Raw genomic sequence first — 25,928 nt, 5'->3', positions numbered from 1 at the left:
CGTATAAGGGTGAAACAAGATTAAAAGTAAGCAGATGTGACATGTAAGTGTAATTTTATGTAAAAAAAATAGATGGACATATAAAAACTATCAACAATAAAAGCACAAAGCAATCTATGAGTTTCTATTGTTCAAAAACAACACAGCAGCTCATAAAATATACTTAGTGTTGCCTTGGGTACAGAACTGATGGTTAGGTTACTAACCCTTTCTTGGGGACAATCTTGATTTTTTCTGTTTGATCTTGTTCTTTTCTTCCATTCTGAGCATGGATGATACAAGGGGGTATTCCAATCGTCTCAAATATGAATGAAGCTCCTTGCGATTTTTCAGGTCTACAATCTGTTAAAATCAACACTTCGTTTATCAAACGTATTACAGCAGCAAAATTCCAAAGCTGAGGACAGCATTTTACTATAGATTTTACTAATTTTCATTTAACAGAAGTAAAAATCATTTTAGTTCTTCTTTTCTGTCCTTTCATGAAAAATTATTCATCTCTCTAGGTAGTATCAGTGTTTGCATGGATGAACGAATATTTGTTTCGATCTCATATCCCTATGCTCCTTGAATAAATTCTAACTTTTAGACTAAACGGCCCTTTCACTCATCATCTGTTACACCAAGATGCATTTCTTTGCAGCTTGTAGATGACAAGGGCACCTTAGATTTATCTGTGCAAACAAGAGAAGCATTCTGTTTAGGAAGCATATGCTATTGGTGGGGAATCTGAACATCACTACGTAGTCCCCTTTCATATAAATATGCATAACTAAAGATCTGTGTGGTGCATCTTTATTGTAGAATGCAGGTTTGCTCCACTGTAACTGCCATGGTTCAATGTTATGGTATCATCGGAATTGCCTTTTAACAAGGTTTTTTTGCATTCTCTGCCAATGGGCGCTGGTTCCTCACCAACCTTTACTACTATATGCAGTTAGCCCTGCAACGGCTAATCACGGTACAGGGCTGATCCATCGTAGTGCGGGGCAAGGCCCCCCTAATGTGACCTTGCCCTGCATTACCCAAAGTTTGGGAAAATTCTGAATTCTGCCTGGAATTCTGCCAGTAGGGACAACTGGGATGGTTCCCAAATGAAACGGCACCACACCTCACTTCCCATGTCATAGGAGGGGTGGATTTCCTCATCTCCCCCCCCCCCCCACCTCAGCACTCCATCACCCCAGTTGATGTCAGGGTATGCAATGGCAGAAAGATAGGTCACGAGGGAGGGGGGAACTAGGGTGGCCACTCAGCAGTGATGAACTACCTTCAATGCTGCTGAGTTGTGAGGATGCCTTTTAGTCTCTGCGGATGTTTGGGGAGTCTCTGTGGGGAAACTTATCAAGGCCAATCCAGCATGCAGAACTCTGGATTAGTCCCAAAAGAAGTGTTAGTGCACTTGTGTCCCCAGATTCTCATGATTCCATAGCACTGAGACATGGCAGTTAAAGTGGTATCAAGCTGCACTTATTCTACAGTATATATGAATCTGTAGACAATAATATTTAATTGCCCAATATTTAACTGTAGTTTCTGGATACAACACTGTTTAACATGAATCTAAAAATGATACACAAGAGATAGAAACTATTCCATTACCATTCCATAGGTATTTTATTTGGATCAAGGTGGTTAGTTGGTAAGGAAAACAAGTTTTTTGATACCGTGTAGACATTTGCTAAACTTCAGCTTGCTTTCACTTTCTATCCAGGCTAGCATATCAACTGTCAATATTCTTGTGTTGCTTCTATGCCAGTAAAAATTCATGGCCATGGATTATTGAAAGGATTGGGGAATTTGAAGATCCAGGTAGGCTTTCATTTATAGGGTGCAGTGGAGATGAAAGCCTCATGAAAGTTTAGAATGTACAGGAGATACAGAACTTAAACAGACACAGAATGAAAGAAGTTGTAAGTAGATTTACTGGACAAAGAAAACAGAAAATATAACATATGTATTTTTACTTAGCCATTTCTTATTTTGACTTTCATTCTTTTCCCCACTGTCTAATCCTGAACTTAGGAGTGTTTTTGTTTTAGGTGTAATTTTTATACACTGCCTAATTGTTTAAGATGCCCAAGGAACAATACTGGTAAAGACATATTCAAATAGTAAGTGCAAACTTGGCTTGAATCAACTTATAGAAATGTATAGGTAAAGAAGCTTTATTTATGTAATGACACAATGTATTTTTTTCTAAAGAACTAGTCCCTAGTAGTATGGTGATTAAAGGGGCTGAAAATATATTCAAAAATTGGTTGAAAAAATATCTTTTTGAGTGTTAAGAAATTCTAATGGGAACAATCTTGGACTGATGACAATCTTTGCAGTTCTGGATTTGTTCTGTGCAAAAATTGTTGTACATGGTTGCACAGAGGACAGCACCTTCTATGCAGCAAATAGCGTGTTCTGCTCAGAAAATAGCATTTCTGCATTGAAATATTATTTTCTGGGCAGAAAACATTGTATTATCTGCAAAAGGACTACATGTAATTGCTATAAACTGAATTGAAAATAGCCCTTTAAAATTATCTGGCTTTTGAAGCCTCTCTCACAGCAGGAAGAAAATGCTTAAATTATTTGCTGCTACTTTAAGAAGATACTTAGTGAAGAATTACATCTCTAGTGCTTAAAGGAAGATATTTCAGGAAGGAGGGAAGTAAGACATCTAAGGGTGTTTTGTAGGGGTATATTTTGAATAATATATTCAAGCTATTTTGTCTAAATATTTTGGAGCCATAGGCCACCATCACAGAAACTGATAGCAGATGTGGCCCACCCCAAGTGAAGCCATTTTGTGTCAATTTAAAATATAATACTGCAATTCCCAGTGATAAGCAAGCCATTTTATTTTGTTATATTCTATCTGATGCAGTTTGCAGTCAAATTACTTTAATAATATTTTCTCTTATTTTTGGTATAATTTAGATACATCAGTGCTGAAATCCATTCAACTACTTTCCCAACAGACTGGCAGTATTATTTTGTATCAACACAATAATAATAAAAAGTATCAATTAAGCCTTAAGAAAATGATGCAGAATGCTTGACTATGTTTTTTTCTATTTTAAAAAATTGCACTTTATATGATTACATCTGGTAGCTCTATTTCTTTTATAAATCATTTTCTTTTTTTTAGAGTGCTAACTACCACATAAACTGTGATCATAAAAGTAGAAGATTCTGCAAAAATGAATAAACTTTAAAGTAGGCTGGAAAGATACAGGTTTTTTTTAAAGGAACAAAAGACAACATTTTGATTCCCTTGACTGACAGTCACAGGGTGGCCATTATTGTCAAAAAGAGGTGAGAGACTATTTGTATTACCAAAATTTCATTAAATTTCATGTGTTTGAACATACACAGATATACAAACACATTGTAAGAAAGTATTGCTTTATTACTGTAATTTAAATAGAAAAAGAAGTCTAATGAGAGGGTCCCCCATCTCTTTTAGGTGGGACCAAATGTAAGTATGTGTCATAATCTTTTGTATGTCCTATATATTTATCAACATCCCATCCACTCATTGGTCTCACAGGGAAAAGATAAAACCCTCCTTTCTTTTCTTCATGTTTTATTTTCTTTATTGTTCTTATTTTATATCCTTGTTTGAATCTCCCTCAACTTCTTATACACATTATTCATCAATAGTCTACACAAATACATAACCCTCACTTTCCTCTTCCTTGTTCCTGGATTAAGGATCCACAACAGAGGTAGATATGGCTATAATCGAAAAGCAGGATTGATTGTTCTCTTCCCTACAAGTAAGTAACAATCAAGAGGCCATCTCCAATGCTTTCTCCAATGTTCTCAATGCTTTCTTTTCTTAAAATAATTGGAGATTTTTAGGCTTTTGCATTTCCTGCCTTATCTCAGCATGAGATTCAACAAAGACTATTTAAAAATAGTACAACTAAAAATTAAAACCCAAAGAAATCTCACTTTTGTTTAATTTTTTTTAAAAAAAAAAAAACCAAAGGGCCAAAGCAGTTTAAAAAACTCATTTAAAAAACAATAAATGCCTCTCAATCTGCTGCAATATATTAAAAACCAAATTCCTCATCTGCTGGTAAGGATTTCTGAGGAAGAGAGTTCTAAAACTTGGAGGCAGCCACAAAGAAGGCTCTCTGCTTGTGATGGTGGTGGGACCAACAGAAAGCCCTCCAACAAAGATATTAATGGTTGGGAATGCTCAAATAGGGAGATACAATATTTTGAACACTGTCTTTTTTGATTTGGAACTCTGTAAGAGGAACGAAGAGAACTCTAGCTCCAAGAGCCACTGAAATTGAATCTAAATCCAGAAAGTGTCTCGAGAGCAGCAACACTCAACTAGACTGAAATAAAAAACCTCACTGCAGAAGGGGAGAACAGGGTTGGACAAAATTTAGAAAAATATTCTAAATTTTTCAAAATAATAATCTGAGAGAAAAGTGGGTGTTTGGCCATTGAAGAAGTCAAAAGCAATTGAAAAAAAAAGATGAAGTAATTATTCCACCAAGTATGTATCTGATGAGTAACTATGACTCATTTGTAAGTTAGATGTTTGTAACTCAGAGACTTCCTGTATATGTATCACATGGCTTAAATATTCCAACATTTCTGGGCCGGCATAGTGATCAATGGAAGGAGAGAGAGAAAACACTGAGCTAATACATTAGGAACATAGCCCCTACTCAGTCTGGAGAAGATAGCTTGTTATGGTAGAACACATTGGGGCTTTTCTATCAGTAGGCTTTTCTATTGTTTCATGAACATGTTGGACATATACTTCAGCATACTGATAGAAGCTAATCATGCTCCCCAAATTCTTCACATAATCGACTTCAAAATCCTCAGTCCTACCAAAAACAAAGAATTTCCACCTTTTAATTATTTAAGATTATGAAGGCTTTTCCTTAGATCCATGGAATGATTCTACCTGTTATACAGAAAGTACAGATTTTTTAACAATTGTTTCTAAATTAAGTATAAACAGTACACTTACTTGGATCGGAGATGCAGGTTTTTTAACAGCAGCTTGTTGTTCTATCTTACTGGTGTGAAGCATAGCGCTTTTACTGCTATGTACTGCAGGTGCTTGTCGAATATATATTCTCTTCAGCCCATCTCTGATATAACGTTTATGTCGCAGAACTTCATTTACTGGCATCAAGCTATTTTTAAAAAGAGGAGGTTTAGCACTCTAATTTTGAGGACGTAAAACATATAAACATTCGAAAAATTCAAAACAATGAAGAACTATAAACATTCATTTTAGTATAGTTTCTCTTTTGCCCTCTTTTTTCAACAAATGGCAAATTACGTGCTAAAGTAGTCTTCATATATTACTAAGAAAGCATATCAAGAAGTTGCATTGAAAAGATAACACACAAACATCAATATCTACAACAAGATATCATTCATTCTCACAGTGTTACTGAAGTTCAATCATATGCATGTTTGTATGCATAGTAAATGTGCAGAAAAGCCCCACTGTGTTCAACAAAGCATACTTCCAGTTAAGAGTCCACAGGAAGACATCTTTTACCACTATAAATATGTTATGGATAGCAGTCCTTTAAATGCTAGTGATATATATGAACATGATCATATTGTGAAACAATAAAAGTTGCTGGTAATCCAGGCTTATAAGTAACAGACAAACATGCTCGTGTTTATTTTTATGCAAGGATAAAGGAAACTGTACATTCTATCACCCTATAACTGTGCTATAAATGAAGAGAGAAATAAGCTTCCAAACCAAAAATGAACATTCTATGCTTTTTAAGTGTCAGATGAAATACATTTTTAAAGGGCTTTAAAAGTGCATTTCATTAGAGTGTTGGGATATATGTTTGAACATTTTAAACCAAAGCAAGAGTAAATCTTAGACAAAACCATTTGCAAGTGACATTCAAAGTTAAAGAAAATAAAGGCAATAATTTGGCAAGTATAAATAGTTGGCAAATCTTTTATTTTACAGTGCATCTAAAGCGGGATGATGAAACATAATCTGAGAAGGGCTTTATATTAACATACTGATGAAGCAGTTTAGAAGCAATGGAAATTGGTACTATTTGATTATCTGGGTGGAGGTCACGAGGTGGTGGCAGAGCGAAAAGGATAGTGCATGCTGCATTATCACAGGATGTCTACACCCTACACCTCTGGAGAAATTATACTGTTTAGCCAGTATTGCACCACCTGACATCCGTCACCACCTCCCTCCTGGGCACACAGAAGGTTGAGCGACTTGGAAGGCACTGAACAGGCTGTGCTCTGGCACCGTGAGATGCAGAGCTAACCTTAAGAAATGGAGTTACAAAGTAGAGTCCACAACATGAGTATGGAGGAGAGCAAACCACAGACTACTTACTACAATGCAGTCTGAGCACTACCATATGCATAATGGAGGACCTTCTTACAGCCACACCAGAGGCACTCGAAATGACCAGCTTCTGGTCTAAGGAAATTTAGTACATTGCCAAGCTTTTAATTTTGTGGTTTTTATAATACATTATAATTGTATTATCATCTGACTTCTGACATGATAAATAAACTGGTTATTCCCCCTCCACACTTCCTATTTCATAAATAAGGGTTGTTTCCACAACAGGGACCTAGATAGGAGCAATAACAAGAAAACAGGGAGAAATGGTTTTCCTCCTTCAACCCACCCTCCACTTCCAAAGAGGGAGTATCCTTCTCTCTCCAGCGCCCTATTGTGGCCTCAGCCCAGCTGTAAGTAAAATATGTTTGCATTAGCAAATTAATGAATGTTAAAGTATTAGGGAATATAATAGAAAATAGTATTTTGAAGCAATCCTAAATGCACTTAACTTGAATAGAATGTTAAGTCCCAATGGTATAAAGTAGAATTATTCTTTTCCTGCATCAGAGTCCCAGTATCATCCGATAACCCGCCACCAGAGATTGAACTGTTAAGACCACAAACCAATTGTAAACCTCTGCTCAGTTTTGTAGCTCCTGCCAGCATAATCAGGTCTTTCTTCCTCCCCAGAACAGATTTTTAGAGCACTTAGGGGACTCCACAAAAAAGATATGACTGCTCCTTCTCCAAGGGTAGAAACAGTAGGACGACTACTTAACCTTAGAAACATAAAGGTGTACCCCATAACAGCACCGTTTTTATACTGATAAATTGCTACAGAGCTAAAATTATGCTGTAAATTACTATTTTATGCAAGATACAAATTGGCATGGGTTTCTTCTAGACTGAGAGCCTGAAAACCATTATTATCACATAAGTACTTTCACAGAAATAGACTATCTTGCACACAAATAATATCACAGGTATGTTGTTTATTATTTGCTTTGCCCTTCTTTCCTCTTTTTCTGATGCACCAACCGCATTACTGAGTAACAGAAGCTCTTCCTTTGCAGGAGCTGATGCCATGAACTAAAGCAACTTAATTTCTTTCCTTCTTCCTGGCTGTGCCTTTATCACATGAGTGCACATGAAAAAGTTGGAAATTATATTTCATATGCATTTTACCATCTTCCACCATATTTACTTTATTTTGCTAGACTAAATTTGAGTGGTGGAGGATTAGTTGTTTGCGCAATTCCACTGTTAAAGTGATAAACCAATGTCTTTCAAACTCCAGGATGCTTCATCTTCACCTTGTATGTTAACGTGATAATTTAAACCAGTGTACTAGTGTCACACAACCTTGCCACCAAAGAGAAAGAAGACGAAGATGAAGAAGAAGTTGTTTATATATGTAAGATGCCGAGTCCCCTTCAGGGTGAGAAGGGTGGGATACAAATGTCATAAATAAATAAATAAATAAACAAACAAACATGATCCCCCATGTAATTTGTGGTAAATGGGGCTGTTGTAGTAGAGTCTGTTAGCAATGCTGCAACTGGTAGTAAGGGTGCTAGAAAAGGGAAGAGGAGTGCTCAGGAGTTAGATGAGGAGCAACAGAGGAAGAGGATCCAGGAGATACTTATGTCACTCACGGATGAAAATTCCTTAAAGGGTTTTCTGAGAGTGAAATGAGTGAGGAGGCAGAAGGAGATACGGTCAATGGGAATAGGGGAACTAAGAGGGTTACTTGGGAGCAGGAATCAGATGAGAAGTGACAGAGAAAGAAGATTCGTGCTCCCACAGAAGAGGAGGATTTCATGAGTTTCTCTGGGAATGATGTGCCTGGGAGTGATGGGGATGAGGATGAATCACTGGATTGGACTAAGGTGCAAGAGGTTCGGGATGTGTGTACTCAACCAACGTCTAGTGACACGTTTGCGGGATTTTCTGGTGGTGGGGATTGGCAATTGGGAGATACTGGGGATTCTTGGAGAGAACTAAGTCTTGACAAGAGGTGGAGGAGTTGGAGAGATGGGTGTCGGCGTTCAGGTGAAGAAGCTAAGGCAGCTGTGATGATGACGGGGTGGAGGGCAGCTCATCGTTGGATGATGAGTTGTAAGATAAAAGTAGGCACTGAAGTGATAGAACTTTGCAGTAGGCAAAGTGTTGGTTTCGTGCCTTGGGTCTTGTCGCTGCCGCTTTCGTGTTGGGCTTGGGTCCTGGATCTGCAGGTTGCTGTTTACCTTCGTATTACAACTCAGCTTGGATTCTCATGAGTGCGGATTCCCCCTTTCCTTGACTGCTTTTGACAACGACGCTGCCTCCTGGACTTTGGAACCTCGCAACTTTGGACTCGGCTTTCTTCGACTTTGGACTGCATTTTACCACGGCTCTTTCTTCACAGCTCTTTGTTTGATCATCCTTTGTTTGCTGTGTGATTTTGCGGGATTTTGCAAGTACTTGAGTTTAATCTGGATCTTTTTCCTGGATAATACGGATTATTGCTTTAGTTTGCTTTTCAAGCTAAATTTACTGCTACTTTTGAGTTTTTGACCAGAGGCACTGAAGCAAGTGTCTCTGAGTCTCTTTTGCTTTGTATCAATAAACTATTCTTTTGGACATACTCCTGAGTCTGGCTCTTTAAGGCGTCTGGGTTTCGACAGGGGCACTTAACCTTGAAATGGTAGGATGAGGCACTTCTCCTCAGACTATGAGCCAGCATGATATACCCCAAACTGTTCCCCCCCCCCCCACATTTATGCAATATGAATCTCTTGTCTGTCAAAATAGGTTACTATATGGCACAGGAAGCTAATGTAAAAGAAACACGGGTTTTAAGATCTCTAGGACATTTAACATCACCTTTTCTACCTGTGAACCGGCTGTGAATTTTACTTATTTTATTTTGGAAAACCATAATTATGTTTTTAAAAAAGGAATAATTCTGCCTCAGATGCTGGTTGATATAACCCAGTTTATTTATTTTTATTTTTTTGTGGATTACTCCCTTGCAGACTCCAGAGAGTTTTTATTAAACTCAACAGGATTTATTTGTAAGTATGTGTGCAAAGGATTGCAGCTAAGATGGCAATAAGTGCCAAATCACTTAATCAGAAATAATTTTACAAAGACCTGTATGGGACTAATAAAGAAGTGGTGCTTTTGATCCATACTCCCAGACTCATACATGTAGTATTTGCAACATGAAGATAACATGTAGATAAAAAATGCTGATGAACTTTTCCCTGCTGCTAACAAAGAATAAATGAGATGTAGCTTGAATACTCAAAACGATAAATATTAATATTACATTTGTTATATCTCTCAACTCAGTACTTAGCTCAATGCAGATCTGAGGTACTGAAATTATGCTTGAATGGTGTTAGATACCAATTTTCAATTGTTTTTCTCCATTTTTTGGTTGATTGATTTGATTAGGCTTGGGAGGGGGGGGGGGGTTAACAGCATTTTTTAATATCTTAGAGAAATATGTTCCCTGAAAGACTCATGGTGATCTAACAGCTAAGTATTCTTTTGACAGCTCTTCATGGCTAGACACCAACAGACAAAAATAATCTATTGTTAATTCCAGAGAGCTTATTTGATAAAATAGCATTGTTTATAAGTATCCCAATACGATACATTTTTGAAAGAATATGTCACTTGGATCTTACAATACTTGCACTGATGTATCTGCTCACAAAATCATGGTGATTTCCCCGCAATATCACAGGAATAGAAAGGAGTTTATATTCCGATTAAACTTTTCAGCAGCACGCAGGTTGTCTGCAGATGCACAGCATGGTGCCAACATGTAAAGACTTGCATTTTGTATTTCATATTCTGTGCACTCTCTCTCCAAGATGCATTTGATTCAAAGACGATGCCTTCCACAGGTTTTTTATTAGCTGAAAAGGGGAAAATTGCCACTTCCCCAAAGAAAACTTGACCTTCTGCCAAAATGGTGCAGGGTCTGTCATTCTTCATCGGAATAATAGCTTGACAAGATTATTGTTCAAATATTTTCACTTTTCTTACCAAACAGTTGTCCGTATCAAAACAAAAATGACTGTCAACATTTAGTTATATTTTAAGCAACAAGATATTTAGATAGGGAGGTAACAGAACTACATAGCTTTTTGGTATGCAATGAAAATCTCATAAGATGAAACATCAGAAAAATGAACAAAATCCTATTATCATAGGGAGATGCTAGATTAATCAGCAATACCATTCTATTACATTTTGTTTTGTGTCTGATACTTACTCCCAATATTTGCCATTTGGCTGTTTTTGTCTCTTTTCCTTCTCAGGCTCTTTTACATCTGCCGTTACTTTTTTTCACTTTCTCCTATGGATGCCTCAAGCTGCCATTACTTTTTCCTCCACCTCTTCCTGAGGTCATCTGTTTCAGTATGTAGATTTTTTTCATGTCAGGAGTGAGTTGAGAAATTCCATTGGAGCCTGCGCAGGCGCAGATATTCCACATGTATGCATTCACAAAATCCACAAAGAAAAAACTGTAAATTGCTTACGGTGTGAGAGAATAGGCTGTCTGCAAGGATGTTGCCCAGGAGATGTTTGGATGTTTTACCATCCTGTGGGAGGCTTCTCTCATGTTCCTGCATGAGAAGTTGGAGCTACCAGGTGGGATCTCACCCTGCTCCCCGGGTTCGAACCACTGATCTTTTGGTCAGCAGTCCTGCCAGCAAAAGGGTTTAATCCATTGCACCATTGGGGACTTGTATGTGAATGAAGTAGGGGAGGATCCTCAGTGCTGTCCCTACAGCAGGAGTAGGCAATCTGACGACCCCCCCCCCCCCTAATGTTGATAAATTACTACAGTACTCCCATCATTCTTTACTACTATCCAAACTGGCCCTGGCTGATGGTAACTGCATTACCTGAAGGCACACAACTTCCCCAGTCCTGCACTACAGTACAGTCCTACAACAGACTTTAATCATACACCTATCTTGACCTGCCAAGAAGCTGCATTTAGACTGCATGGAAAAGGTGCATACATAAGGCAGTTCTCATATCACTTGGGCTGCCCCAGTCCTATACAAATGACCAGTCAAACCAATGTGGTATGCAGTTCATTGATCGAAACTGACAACCTTTCTATTACCACTCAGCACAAGATGCTGGGATTGATGGTGAGTGTTTTGACAGATGTGGTTTTCTTGCTTGCTGAATGCTTCACAGAGCACCATCTGTGTACAAATAATACAAAGGCACAAGTCGATGCTTTTCATCTTAGAAATTACGATGCTAAGCATGAATTTAACATCATCTGGTGTGGGGTACAGTTCACTCACAACATGAATGCAGAGTACCTCAGAGAATATACTTTCTTTCAGATTTCACACCAAAAAGACCAAAGCAAACTTTTAACATCTGTAACAACAACTCAGTAAGTCATTCTCTTCACCTTTCCACAATGACATTCACAAGGCTTTATTATGAATGTTGTTCCCCTGAGTTGTATGCCATTTTTGTTTGACTGCTCTATTTTTGGTAGCATATTATCTTTATTAATATTGTTAGTAGTGATGCTATACAGTTGTACTTGTTTGTATGCAGTTTGTGTGTGTGTGTGTCAGGAACGACTTGGGAAACTGCAAGTCACTTCTGGTGTGAGAGAATTGGCCATCGGCAAGGACATTGCACAGGGGACACCCAGATGTTTTGATTTTTTACCATCCTTTTGGGAGGCTTCTCTCATGTCCCCGCATGGGGAGCTGGAGCTGACAGAGGAAGCTCATCTGTGCTCTCCCCATATTCGAACTTGCGACCTGTCAATCTTGAGTCCTGCCGGCACAAGGGTTTAACCCACTGTGCTACTGGGGGCAGTGGAATGCAGTGGAATGGTTAGAAGATTGTACTGGGATCTAGGGGACCCTCAGAGGCATGTACCTCACAGGGCGATACTTGGCCAGTCACTCTCTTTCTCAGCATCACTTATTCTCTGGGTTCTTGGAAAATAACATGGGAACAGCCAGAATTTCATCTTGTTAATTGCAAATGACTAAGTAATAAATTAAGTAATGGATATCCCCATATCTGCACAAAGCCAAAGCAACTGGCTATTCTTCTCTCATCACATTTATGCAATATGAAAACTATATCCATTAAATGACAAGGCACATGAGGTATCTTGGTAAAAAACTTTGCATGGAAAAAGTACTGCATGCACTAATGTGATCAAACTACTAAAATAACTTGTATAATCAATTGAAGTGTATAGGAAACAAATGAATTTCAGATTTAGATTTAGGTCACAACTCCAAGTCATCTCATTATGTATATGCAAGTATTTAAAAATCTGAAACACAGAACACTTTTGGTTTCAAGCATTTTGGGTAAGGTATACTCAACCTGCGGCATATTTACCAAGTCATACTGAGAGATAACGTCTCCGTCTTTAAACATGTATTTCTATCCTGATAGGTACACTACAGATCCAACTAAAGTGTGATTAAAGAAACTCCTGAAGACCCAACAAAATCTATCTGGAGGCCACCTGGCACAGCTTCAACCACCTCAGTATATATAAATGCACCTAAAGTGATATCCTTGCTGCTGCTAAGGTTCCATACCTATTTGTTACATATAGGATCCAAAAACCCATCTCTTCCCAATTCACAGATCACCCCCCCCCCCCCCAGCTACCATTCCACCAAAGGGAGCTTTAAAAAAAGAGAGAGAGAGAGGGCGGACTTTTCTACACAGAGAAAAAGTCTGGTTGGACTTCTATCCTACACCAATAAAAACACTGTGCTTTCCTGGGGAGAGGAGGGTGTCCAGATCCCCTGCCAGATATTCCGGCAGCAACAAAAAAAAAACCCAATAAAACCCTTTAAACTAAAAAATTACTGACCTGGCCACCATTAGCCTGCTGCCAGCCCTCTCCTGGCACATTGAAATGATGTGCCAGGAGAAGGGGGACAGGAGCTCTTTTCCTCCTGCCCCCCCCCCCCCTGGAGCATGGATAATGGCTCCCTCTGGGTTTTCTGGACTGACAAGATTTCTGAGGAGGCAATCAAGACAGCAGCCACACTCTCAGGAAGACCCGGGTCTAATCCAGTACCTAATTAATTCAGCACTAATTAATTCAGGTTTTCCTGTTTTGTGCTGAATTAATTTGCTTTTACCTGAAGTGTCGTTTGGTCGCCCCAGGTAAAAAGTATAGGAGCTTCCATTTTCTGCGAGCTGTCTGGATGCACCCTTAGAGAAGAAGAAATATTCCCCTCCCCCACTTCCCAAAGATCTTTCCACAGCTCCAATACAGTTGAGAAGTTTGGCAAGTGGCAATTCCTCCAGAAAGGATTCTCTCTCTACCCTAGGATAGGGCAGCAAGGTTAAGCAATACTGAACAAGAAAGAGAAAGAAAGGTGTCCAGTAGCTCCTCTTTCTGATCCTTCTGTATTTGTCAGCAATCTTCTCCTGCCTCCTCTGCCTATCCCCTGGGAATCTTCAGAATTCTCCACAGTCGGAGCCTGACTTAGTTGTAGATACTTTTGACATGATGAATATTTCATGAGCTGAGCTTACTTTATACCAGGATAAAGTTTTATGAATCTTATGCAAGTTTCTTTTAGAATCCTTATTAAGGATTTTGAATAACCCCTGTCTTATGGAACGTAAGAATGAATAAATACTTTTACTCAACATAATTATTATTATGTGAAATTATTATATATTACATATGTTTGCTGTGCCATCAATTGCTTGATGTTAGGTGTGTTGACATAGTTCCAATTGATGTAACTGTGGCTCCTGCTTGTCCAGTGTTGATGCATCTCTTTCAATTTGTGCAGCCGGAGGATGTGGACAGGATCCTTGTTAACAGAAAGAACATTATATTCCCATAAAATTGGGTCTAATAAAGCAATTTGTTAAAGTTTTGCCAACTGAAAGAGACTGTTTCAAGTATTTCATTTTGGCATTTCCTTGCTTGTCATTTGAAAAGAGAAAGGCCGGTGTGCTTGATGGTCTTCAGAATCAGTTGCTCAATAAAGATGAACATTTCATCGGGACAATGTCAGAACTGACATTGTATGATGCATTTAGGAATGGTTTTAAAGTTTGAATATTTTATGATAGTTTAATGTATGTTTTAGGACGTGTGACAGCAACTACTAATATTTGATTTAAAATGTTTTAACTTCCATTATGCATGTTTTTCTCTGTTGAAAGCCACCTTTGGCTCTTAATTGGAGAAAGGTGGAGTATAAATTTCTTAAATAAATAAGCAAACTACAAAAGAATGCTTGCTTGTTATTCAAAAACCTTGTCAAGGACTTTCTTGGAAATACACAAGCATAGAATTACACCAAAATTGTTCATTAATTCTTGGAGAGCTTCAAAATGCTTGGTTCCAATATTTTCTACCTAGCCATTTTGCTGACTTCCTGGAAAACCTTATGCAATCAGTGATGAGCAAGGTAAATGGTTCCACCAAGATTTAAAATTATTTTTATCCTTATGGGTAGAAGCAATTTTACACAGCTTTGGTCTCTTATGGGTGATTTTAGACCCAAGAGAAACCTTTAAAGTGATTCAGGAGTGAACATCTGTTTTTAAAGGCCTTTCCTGCTGCTAAAACCACCTGGATGGCATTTTGGTTAAATTCATCCTCAACAAAACAACAACAACAGCAGCAGCAGAAGCAAGCATCCCTTGCACTTCCCTATCTTTTCTCTGAAAAGTGTATTTTCATACTTTTCACTTTTTATATAGAGTCAACAGAATTTGCATCAGTGTGTTCCAGATTGGCATGTTAAGATATTTAATATGTTCCTTAAAATTCCTTTTGTAGACTACATGAAAGGATAGACTTGTGACTGGTGTGACTGGATTCTGAAATACTACAGAACACATCAACTCTGACAAATTTGTCTATATGATCAATTGTTTTAATGCATATTCTAATCTGTGTTTTAGTTATGGTATGTCAGTGTTTATTAATTCTATATTTACTTACCTTTGATGTTTTGAAAAACAGATTAAAAACACATAGTAGTGTCCTATATATGTTTCATCATGTCTAATATCACATTTATGCATCTGAATGACAGCATATTTTCATTAATTGAAGGTTATATAAATGGGGACCACCACAAGTCTGTGATAATTAGATAAAATAAACTATGATGAGTCTCACATCTTCAAAGGTTTTCATATACTAAAATTGTCGTTTTCTCTCCAAAACAATTGGCAACAACTGCTTTTCCAGTTGTTTAAAGTATATTGTTATAGCAACCGTCAGAAAACACTTTTCTAGGGCAACTCTATACATGTCTACTCTATAGTGCAACTCCATAAATGAAATCCAATTCACTTCCATGATACCATGATAATAATGTTACATTTTGTTACAAAATACTGGACAAATCTACAATTATGTCTTTGTCCCCAAAAGAATAAAGAACCAAGACAGCTTACTACTATAGCATGTCCACACACACAAAACCTCCAGATGTTACAATATGCTTAAAACCCAGCTCATCAGAAAGGCTGAAGAATAAATTTCTGTTATGCAGTCAAAATACACGAAGAGGTTGCCTATAGTATGTCTCTAGCCAGATAGTTTAAAGAAAAAGATAAGTCAAAAGTTAATAAATCTGTGTACTCAGATTTCTAGAAAAACTGTGTTGAAAAATTCCTTATTCAAACTCCAGCATCACATTTATGGATATTTCTTCATTCAACTTGGCTTCCTTCTTCTCCCTTCCACGACTGGCAGTTGGTAGTTTCCATTTCAGAAAGGAAACAAATCCACTTGGGGTTTTTCCTCCAAACTTTAACAGAGCTATTCAAAATACTAAGTTCAATCCCACCCACCCCCCAAACAGCAGAGCAAATTTGTTGCACCAATGACATGGAAGCCACCAATGTAAGCAATACTTTTCCACACTACACACTGAAAAGCCTGCTCTGCAGTTCCATCACTCAAATGGTTGAAACGAATACTATGTTATTATATCTCACAGCATTAAAACATTACTGTTACATCTTGAGTCTACCCCTAAAAACATAATAAAATATTTTTGAAGATGTAAAAATATGTAATTGCAAACTTTAGAGAAACACGGTACAGTCGGCACAGCTTGAAAATGTTCAGCGGAAGGAAAGATTCCAAAAAGCAAATCTTAATTTTGTGGCAAGTCAAGAACTATGCTGATGTGTAGGCATGCCCTGCTGTCATTTCACAAATCCTCAGGCTCTCTCCAGCAGTCACTTGATCTATGTGTGCAAGGGATACCATTTTACTATACCACTGTAAACAATGGAACTCAGGAATCCATGGATTTTGTTATCCACAAGGAGCCTAGAAGCAAACCCTCCCGAGAACATTATGAACTCAGGATAATCATGCTATGTGTCATACACATTCTTAGACCAAAATTGGTATTATGAGGAAGTTGGAATGTGGTCACTATCTGACTGGAACATTTCAGTATTCCAAGTGATTTACATGTATTATATCACTGCAGCTGACACATATTTTGGGTGCAGGCTAAGACTGAGACAGAGTGTTTGAATGCCTTTAGATAAACTACTTAGCTGAATGGTGGTAGAAGCAACATCTGAACAATTAAGTTTCTATTTTTTTTACTCAGTTTTTAGTTGCTGTTCTAGACCAACTCTGATGTTGGCAACCAAGACCCAATTTTCAGAAAATGTAGCGTGCCAGGTATCTTTTCCACATTGTGGTAATAGATAATAAAATATTTAACATTCATAACACTATCTGCCAAGAGCTACTTCTACAGCTTTAGAACCAGACAAACTAATATTAATTACTGTAAAACAGAGGTGTTTATAATTTAGTCTTTGTGTTTAACATTTTGGCAGGTTTGTGTGTTTTCAAGGCACTCTGCTCAAGAACAAATCCTTCTGTGTTTCATTTTTTTCCAATAAAAGTGTTCACATAGAGGACATTAGCCTATTTATTACAATACTATATACATAGCAGATAGCATCCACAGTACTTGTAGAGCATGTTTGCAAAACTATAATTTCAACTCAGTGTAGACAACCTAAGGACATGTAAATAAAACATACTCAAAATACCTTTATTTTTTAATTTTGATATTTTAGGTGGGAACAAAATCTGTGATGGGCCGGATTAGCAGGACACTAGCCAACATAATATGAAACTAATCCATCAGTAAGTAGCAGCTCTATAAGGAAGTGGACTCTTTTTCTGTCATTATGTACCTCGTATATAAATATCTACAGCAGATAACTCTATAGAACAGGGTTTCCAGTTTACAAAGCCAAGATCAGGTTATGTTCTGAAGGATTCATTCTTGAAACTTGATACCAAGGTGTTAATTCAATAAAGGCTCAGAATGGTTTGCCTTATCGACTATGGTATATTTCTTGTACATTTTATATGTATTGACTTTCCATCAGAATAATGACAGCAGCATCTTTAAGTAAAAAATCTCTGCTGGAAATGTTTATAATCTAAGTGGTTTTGATGGTGTGATCACATGGATAATTTGTATACTGTAGAACAATTCAAATCACTATGTATGCAGCCATATATTAATAATGAGCTATTTGTTAGCCATACAAATTTCCACAATGCTGAAAAATACAAGAAAGTGCTCAATAGATTGAAGAATCAGAAACTATATCCTTCATTTTTGAAATATTTCAGTAAAATAAGCTGATCTCCATATTCAATAGTTTCTAATTGTTTCAGTATACATTTTAAGAAGGTTTGGCACATATTTTAATGCATTACGGACTTGTTTATGTGTTTGGTAAAAACTTTGAGAAGCCAACTTAAATTAGAAAATCTGTTCTCCATTAAAAAAAAATCTCCTGATTAAAATTAAGCAAAAAAATATACTCACCACAATCTTTTTCTAATTAAATATCCTCTTATCCATTTCTGAATAATCAGGACTGGTGAATGATGAGCTAGAACAAAATTGATCTTGGAAATTATCTCTCTTATCATTTTCATTTCTTCCTGATATGTAATTTCCTATTAAAAATGAGAATGTTATATCAATGTAAATTAAAACACACTGTCTTTAAAATCAACTTTTGTAGAACAGCATTTTGGAGAAATAACTTTTAATGTGTCATCTTGGCCAGGCCTTTTTTTTTTTTTTTTTTTTTTTTTGTGATCTCGGCATATTTTGGTAAGAGATTGCCTTTGAATTTTCTTAACTGAACACACAAAAGATCATAAACTCCATCATAGTTTCCAGTTTTTCCATTTAGTAAGGAAGCAAATACTAAAAGTGCAAAGTCTTCCAACTACCTTCTGTGACATATATCCGTTTTTATACCTTCACACTATAAATATCTGTGCCTTCACTAGCTACTAGAGAAGTGGGATTGGGATGGGAGATATTAAAAATGAAAACTAATATTACAATGATTGAGAATTCACCAAAGATGTTATTTTCAACTACATGTGTCCATTATCAGTTTGGCAGGTTGAATCCAGTGAGTTTTGACACATTATTGACTCTGGTCTTGCCTTGAGGTCCTGCAAGGTTCCATTTTTTTCTCACATCTTGCTCAACTGTTATAATTACTCAATGCTGAAGTTTGAGGAGAACTGTAGTATAGCCCCAGCACCCATTTGCATGAGCTTTGTCCTTGTTCATAAGTACAATTGTCATGAATCCAACCACAATCTAGATGTTGACAAAGAGGCAGAAGGAGTAGCTAAGTCAGAAATCTCACTAGTGGATATTGCTAAGGTGCCAAATCCAGGCACTGCCAGTGCTATCGAACTGCAGTCTTGATTTCCTCATCTGAATCCTGTAGGTTTCCTCATACCATAAGAATCACCCTGTGTATATCCACTGCAATCAGTGCTTGCAACAAAGAGCAAGACAGAGCTCACAGAGTGCTAGAAGGCAGCCAAAGGATTTCTAGGCACTGTCTCTTTTGTAGAGCAGTGGAACATGGAAAGAAACAGAACTTGAGAGCATGCTCTTAAGGACGAGTCTGAGACAGTTAAAAATCAATCTCTGCCATGTTTTTCAGTCCACGATTTCATATCTTAGGCCGAAGCTCTTTATTTACACTCAGTGACCAACTTGATACATCTGTTTTACATGCTTCCTCATGCCCTTCTCAACTCACCAAAGTCTAATTACAGGAAAAGGCAACATAACTGAATTTGTTAAACACTATTTTGAAATCATACTATCTGGCATGACTGGGAAAAATGTGGACTTACATATGTCACCACCAACTCCAACTCCTTTTCACCCCAAGGTATGATTGATTGGAGTTGGTTAGTACAGTCCATATGGAGAACTGCATGTTGCGCATTCCTGCCTTACATGCTAGAAAGAGGACTCACATTCTTCCGTAATCGTTTGACTTCATTTAGTCAAACAGACTAGCCCTGGAGCTGCTACACAAGGGCCCTAACTGTAACTAAAAACGTATTTCATAAATATTCTTCAAAGAGATAGATCTGTTATACTTTTCTTTTGAGAAAACAAATTATCCACGGAAGACAGCAACATTTCACAGAGTATCTGCACAGGTCTTTCTCAAGAGAGAATCTATGTATTTCTAGAACTTTGAATGCAAAATGTAGTGGCTAAACATCAGCTAATGAATACGGATTATTGCAACATACTTGAAAACTTAACAAGGCTACCCCCCAAAAATGAGGCTATTGAGTTTGCTTACCTTTCCAGAAACAGGGGAAAAATCAACAAAAAAGCTAGGAGAAAATGGCTTATATATTGCTGGAAGCCTCCAATCCTCCATTATTTCTTCATCAGAAATGACATAACAGTCCAGTGCCTTGAGTGAAAAAATGCTGTTAACCACAATGTGCCTATAGGCAATTTTCAGACACAGTGGAGTATTGAACAAGGTAAGCGCAGTCAGATTAGGAGAGAAAGATAATGAGTGTACATTCTCCAATGCTGAAATTCCATTATCATGAAGGTAGAGTAGTCTTAAGTCTGCCATTTTTTCCCAAAACATTGGACCTGGAAGTTCTTCTAGCTGGTTTAGTATTGAAATGAAACAGGTTTTTTTCGGGGGGGGGGGGGGGGGGGGAGAAAAGATGGATATTGGTTAGTAAATGTACTGATTAAATTTCATACAAGTAACCAAATACTATATAATATACTTTCCTCAATAACCTTCAGAATGGACACATCTGAGCATTCATCAGATTAGTCCAATATATAACCAGATAACCAAATTATATAATGGGACCATGTAGACAAAGAGATTTCCCTATTTTGTTTTAAATAGGCATACCATAGTAGAGCAAAAAAAACAAACCAAAACAAAAAACAAAAAAAATTTCCCCCCACACTAAATTGGTAGATTTCAACCTGTGAGTCCCCAGATGTTTTGGCCTTCAACTCCAAGAAATCCTAACAGCTGATAAACTGGCTGGGATTTCTGGAAGTTGTAGACCAAAACACCTGGGGACCTATAGGCTGAGAACCACTGTACTAAGTTAAGACCTAGGAACATACCTCCCTCTACGAACCATCAAGGACATTAAGATCATCTGGGAGGCTCTGCTCTTGGTCCCACCACCTTTGCAGGCGCATCTGGTGGGAGCGAGAGATAGGGCCTTCTCTGTGGTGGCTCCTCAGCTGTGGAACTCCCTCCCAAATGACATTAGATCTGACCCCTTCCTCCTCAGCTTTAGTAAAAAACTTAAAACCTGGCTATGGGGTCAAGCCTTTGAACAATAGATGGAATAACTGGAAAGAGAATGTTTTAGTGACCACAATAGACGGCCTTGGAATATGTTTTGAACTGGCAAACTCTTTTTAAATTGAATGTTTTATAATTGTTTTAACTTGTCTAATTGTATCTGTGATTTTTTAATGTACTGTGTTGGCACCTGATGGGTGAATATTGTAAGTCGACCTGAGTCCTCTTCGGAGGTGAGAAGGACGGGGTATAAATGCTTGAAATAAATGAATAAAGAAGAACCTTCTGACCATAAGAGTTGTTCAGCAGAGAAAGAAGCTGACCAGGAGTGTGATTGAGTCTCCTTCTCTGCAGGTTCTAAAACAATGACTGGGTGGTTACTTGTCATGAGTACATTGATTGTATTTTCATGCATAAAAAATGGACAGGATGGCAATATGCCCAGGAAACCATGCATGCAGAGATACTGACTACATTTTAGGTTGATTTAAATTTTACCATATTCTGGTGCATGATTTCTATATAGTCTTTTAGAAGAATTTTGCTTCTATTGTCTACTAAACTAAAAGTCAAATTTTGTATTTCTCTTACAATTTGTTTATTTATTTTATTTATTTATTATTTAAACTTATATGCCGCCACTCCCCTGGGGCTCGGAGCGGCTTACAAGAATGACTAAAATGTTATGGGAACAGTTTTGGCCTTTACATTAATGCATATTTTCCTGCTATAGTATTTCTTTGTATGTATTCAATTTGCTTGATCTTTCAATATTTGTATCACATTTCTTGAATACTATTTAGAAGTTCAGTTTGTATGTTGGTATTGACACTTGAAAAATGTATATAAATAAATTTACTTCTTCATAGCCTCTCCAAACCCCTCAGTTTTCTCTCTTTGCTTCTCTCTACCCCCATCATCTAGTTTACATGTTAGTTCTTTTCTGATAAGAATATAAAATATTTTTATAGTGAACTTTCTTCTCAGTGACATTGCTTAAACATACATTAATTTCAAGGACGTGAACACACACACACACACACACATACACCCCCACCCAGAGACATACAGACCCTTTGAACAGTATGAAATTTATTTTTATGGAAACTTGTTTTTCACAAGTTAAACAGTCTTATCTGAGCAGAAAACATCAAAAAGAAATGATCATAGAAAACATCTGCTGCATTTTTTTGATGTAAAACACATATCAAAACAACACTCTGGTCCCAAATTCCATATGCATTCTGTTGCATGATTGTGATCCTCCATTTGCTTCACTAGAGACAAAGATCAATACAACAACTAGCAAGTATAGGAGTACTAATCGGATGTTCAAAAATAAAATAAAATAAAATCCTAGCTTATAGAAAAATAGTGCAAAAATGCAATGGAAAATAGCAGGAAAATGATCAAGGAGATGACACTAATGCTGGATGTCATTTAACACAACAGAAGAATATTGTGAATGGGCAAAAGGTATCTTTCTTTTCTATTGCAGACCCCCCCCCCCCAAAAAAAAAAAAACAAGCAGAAGTCAGAGCTAAGAGTTGAACAGCTCCTACAGTGGATGATAGTGAGAAATTCCATAATGCACACCAGCATGATGTTGCATTATGCTCAAAGAGATTTTCAGATGCCAGGAAAAATCCAGTGTTCAGGATTAATATCAACATTTATGAGCGAATACAGAAAGAAAAAACATTTTTTTTTAGGCGGCCCCCATTATATTTAGATATGCTTATGTAAATCTAGAAATAAAAAAATTTACAGTAGTGAAAAAGCTGTGTTTCTGTGATAGCAGACATTAAGTGCTACCTTACTGGCTTCTATATATAACATACATACACCATTAGCAGTAATAGACACACTAAACTATGGAGAAACTTGGCAGCATTGTATGAGACTTGAAACAATGATCTATTGGCAAAAAACAGATACATTTATTTCATATTTGTCTTTTTAGAATACTGTTGCTCACCTGATTACTATGGAGATCCAGTTTAATTAAACGATGACAACATGCAAGCGCGTCAATGTTTGTAAGGAAATTACCAGACAAATCACATATTTTAAGCGAAACACAATATTGCATGTCACACAGATCACATATATACTGAGCATGCTGCCTAACCATAACAAGATCTTGTAGTTTCTTTGGATTATTTTGATCAGCAGTTTGTCCATATTCAAGGAGTAGATTTTCAGAAGCAGACACAAGGTAGCCTGTAAATCTCCCCTTCATTGTTATCTCTTTTACAGTTTATCCATGAGAGATCTAAAAGGGTAAAAAGGATTACACAGCACGTTACATTTATTTTACTTTTTATAAGAAAAACTTCAAATAGCTTAAATAAATATCTAACAGCTTGTTATAATACGTCCTGCTCTATAGAAAAACTAGCCACAACAGGGAAGACAAGGGGGAGGGAATCTAACATAGTATAGAAAATATGTGAGCATTTTAAAGCTATTGCCAATCTGAAGATTTTAGTATATTCTTTTTTTAAAGAACAACTATGCCAAAATGAGAAGATAATGCAAATAAATGTAATATACCTACTTACAGAATGAAATACATATACACAATATATTAAACTATGTTTTATTCATTCAATCAAATTATAATTTACTTAAGTCAATCATTCACTCAAATATTTATGTGCTTTGTTTCTGGGCCAGATTCATACAAGGAAACAAACAAATAAAATATATAAAAATACAACAAAATGAAATAGCAATCTTTAGAGCCAAAGCAATAAATTAATAGCAAAACAGCAATTTTACAAACAAAATATGATTTTAAATCAATTAAAATTGGAGTTTTAAAGCTCATATGAATTTGGCTAAAAAGCAACCCTTTATTTGTGAGTTCCTACCAGCAGGACACACATGTTGAACAGAAAACATAAAATGTCTGTTAGGATTGTCTAGTTTTATTTTTGGCTAATTTTTATTTGGGATTAAGTTTATAGTAATGGCTATTCCATTTTCTGTGATGTGTCATTTTTTTATGAATTCTGTCATATGTTTCTTTGCTGGCATTGAACATTTGTCATATGTGTTAAAAATGGCCTTACTGCCTTTGGGGAGATAGGGCTGTCTACAAATAAAGTTTACAATTATGATTATTAAAATGGTGCGGTCCATAAGGCTTTCAATGCCAGGGCAATATAATTACATCTATATAGTTTTACAATTACAAACAACCCTTTGAAACCAATCATAAGGCTGATGTGGTCCTCCATGAAAATGAGTTTGACACCCCTGCCTATGGACCACCAAAGCACCAATGATATTAAAAACATGGCAACAAATAATGCCACTGATGCCAAGAATGGAAAGAGACAAGCCTCTGAGTAATCTGGACCCAAATCATTTAAACATTAACATTCAAAATCAGCATCATCTCTCAGGCAAATAAATCTAGCAATAACTAGAAAAACTAATATATTTTGAACCTCCTTGTACATAAGAGAAGCCACATAGCCACATTCTCCAATAGTTGGAGTTACTACATCATCTTCAAAAACAGCCTTACACATAAAAAATTACAATACTGAAGTCCCAATGTAACCCATGCACTCTGTACAGAAGGTACATTTGTTTTGTTAAGCAGGATTGCTGCTTTTACCAGCTAAATTGAACTAGCACACACACACACACCATGCCTGCACAACTAATCAAGTGTACAAGACCCATCCAGGTTGCAAATTTCATCATTCAGGGCAGGAGAGTGCAAGCCCTTACATAAAGCTTATATACTTATATCAAGATAAGCTGATTTCTCTACCCACTGTACCCCTGTTTTACCGCAATCAAATTTCAGTTGAATACCATCATCCCTATGTCCTACATATTTGTCAAGAGTTGAAAGAAGCTATATAGAGCTATGGGCCATATTTCTGGGAGTTCAAACCCAATTTAGAAGATATAATAGAATTCTGTTTCTCCCAAATTTGCCACAGACTATGGGGCACAATGGAAGTCCTCTTTGCATCCACACAAAATAGTGATTGGGAAGGGCTGGTTCTCCTTATAGGATGCCTTTACCTGCAGCACTTTGGAATTATATTTGCTGATTCTCTACTCCCCTGCTTGGATATGCTTGGAGCCAACAGTGGAGTGTTGCTGATAAATGGCAAATTGACTGAACACTTCCTGTCCCATATCCATCAGTGGTGGGTCAGAGCATGCTGTAAATGGAAGCAGATAAAAGCCATGAAGTTAAAACAACATTAATGTAGACGGTTAAACTAGACAGGCCTTTGTCTGATCCAGCAAGGCTTTCCCTATCCTCTTATGGCCCTTACAATAACTAGAATTCTTAAAGTACAAAGTACTGAAGCAAGACAAAATTGTAGTAAACATTTTAAATATTGAATTTAGGAATTGTAGGTAAAATGCTGTTTTTTAAAAAGTATTTATTTTACCAAAATTGGATATAATTTTATGGTTGATTTCTAGAATAACAATTTCAAGAGAGAAAAAGCTGGATATGTTTCAAGCCAGAGTCCAAATCCTCACAGAGCTAATATGAAAATCAAGATAGAAAAAAAGGGCTGGGGGTTCTGAGGTATTTTGTACCTTCCAAACTCAATTCCCCAGAAAAAATATTATTGTGAAGGAGTCTAATTGATATTCACTGCTAAGCAGAGGAGAATGAGAGCAATGTCCAGCTATATTGAACCCACAGAGGTGCAAAGAGGGACTGGAGAAACTAGACCTTATCTATCCCCACAGATAACAAAGTAGGGAATACCTTTCCCATCCTCCAGCCTTGAGACCTCCAACTGAAGATTCAATGCATAAATATTAAGCCTGGGTAACAACGGAAAAATTTGTTTCTAAAATCGATTCGTTTTTGGGGTTTTTTGCGTTTCAATATTTAAAAGAATTCCGGGGTTTTTTTAAAAAAAAA

General features: G+C 36.9%; 1 protein-coding gene across 2 annotated transcripts in view; it reads right to left on the bottom strand.

Annotated features, from left to right (window-relative positions):
* Positions 1-25,928, bottom strand: part of LRRIQ3 (leucine rich repeats and IQ motif containing 3) — a 57,647-nt gene that overhangs the window by 26,182 nt on the left and 5,537 nt on the right. Inside the window, exons 2-7 of one of the 2 annotated variants that reach the window (XM_067467821.1) lie at positions 25,061-25,203; positions 22,989-23,285; positions 20,015-20,338; positions 18,202-18,335; positions 4,997-5,165; positions 207-342 (exon numbers count right to left, since the gene is read on the bottom strand). In XM_067467821.1, the coding sequence (XP_067323922.1) occupies positions 207-342; positions 4,997-5,165; positions 18,202-18,335; positions 20,015-20,338; positions 22,989-23,252 (1,027 nt within the window). In that variant the 5' untranslated portion in view covers positions 23,253-23,285; positions 25,061-25,203. The remainder of the gene's footprint in view (positions 1-206; positions 343-4,996; positions 5,166-18,201; positions 18,336-20,014; positions 20,339-22,988; positions 23,286-25,060; positions 25,204-25,928) is intronic. The other variant, XM_067467822.1, reaches the window with a different exon arrangement.

The sequence above is a fragment of the Anolis sagrei genome, chromosome 4 (assembly GCF_037176765.1).
Source record: "Anolis sagrei isolate rAnoSag1 chromosome 4, rAnoSag1.mat, whole genome shotgun sequence".
NCBI lineage: Eukaryota > Metazoa > Chordata > Lepidosauria > Squamata > Dactyloidae > Anolis > Anolis sagrei.
This window is presented reverse-complemented; position numbering and strand designations above follow the sequence as displayed.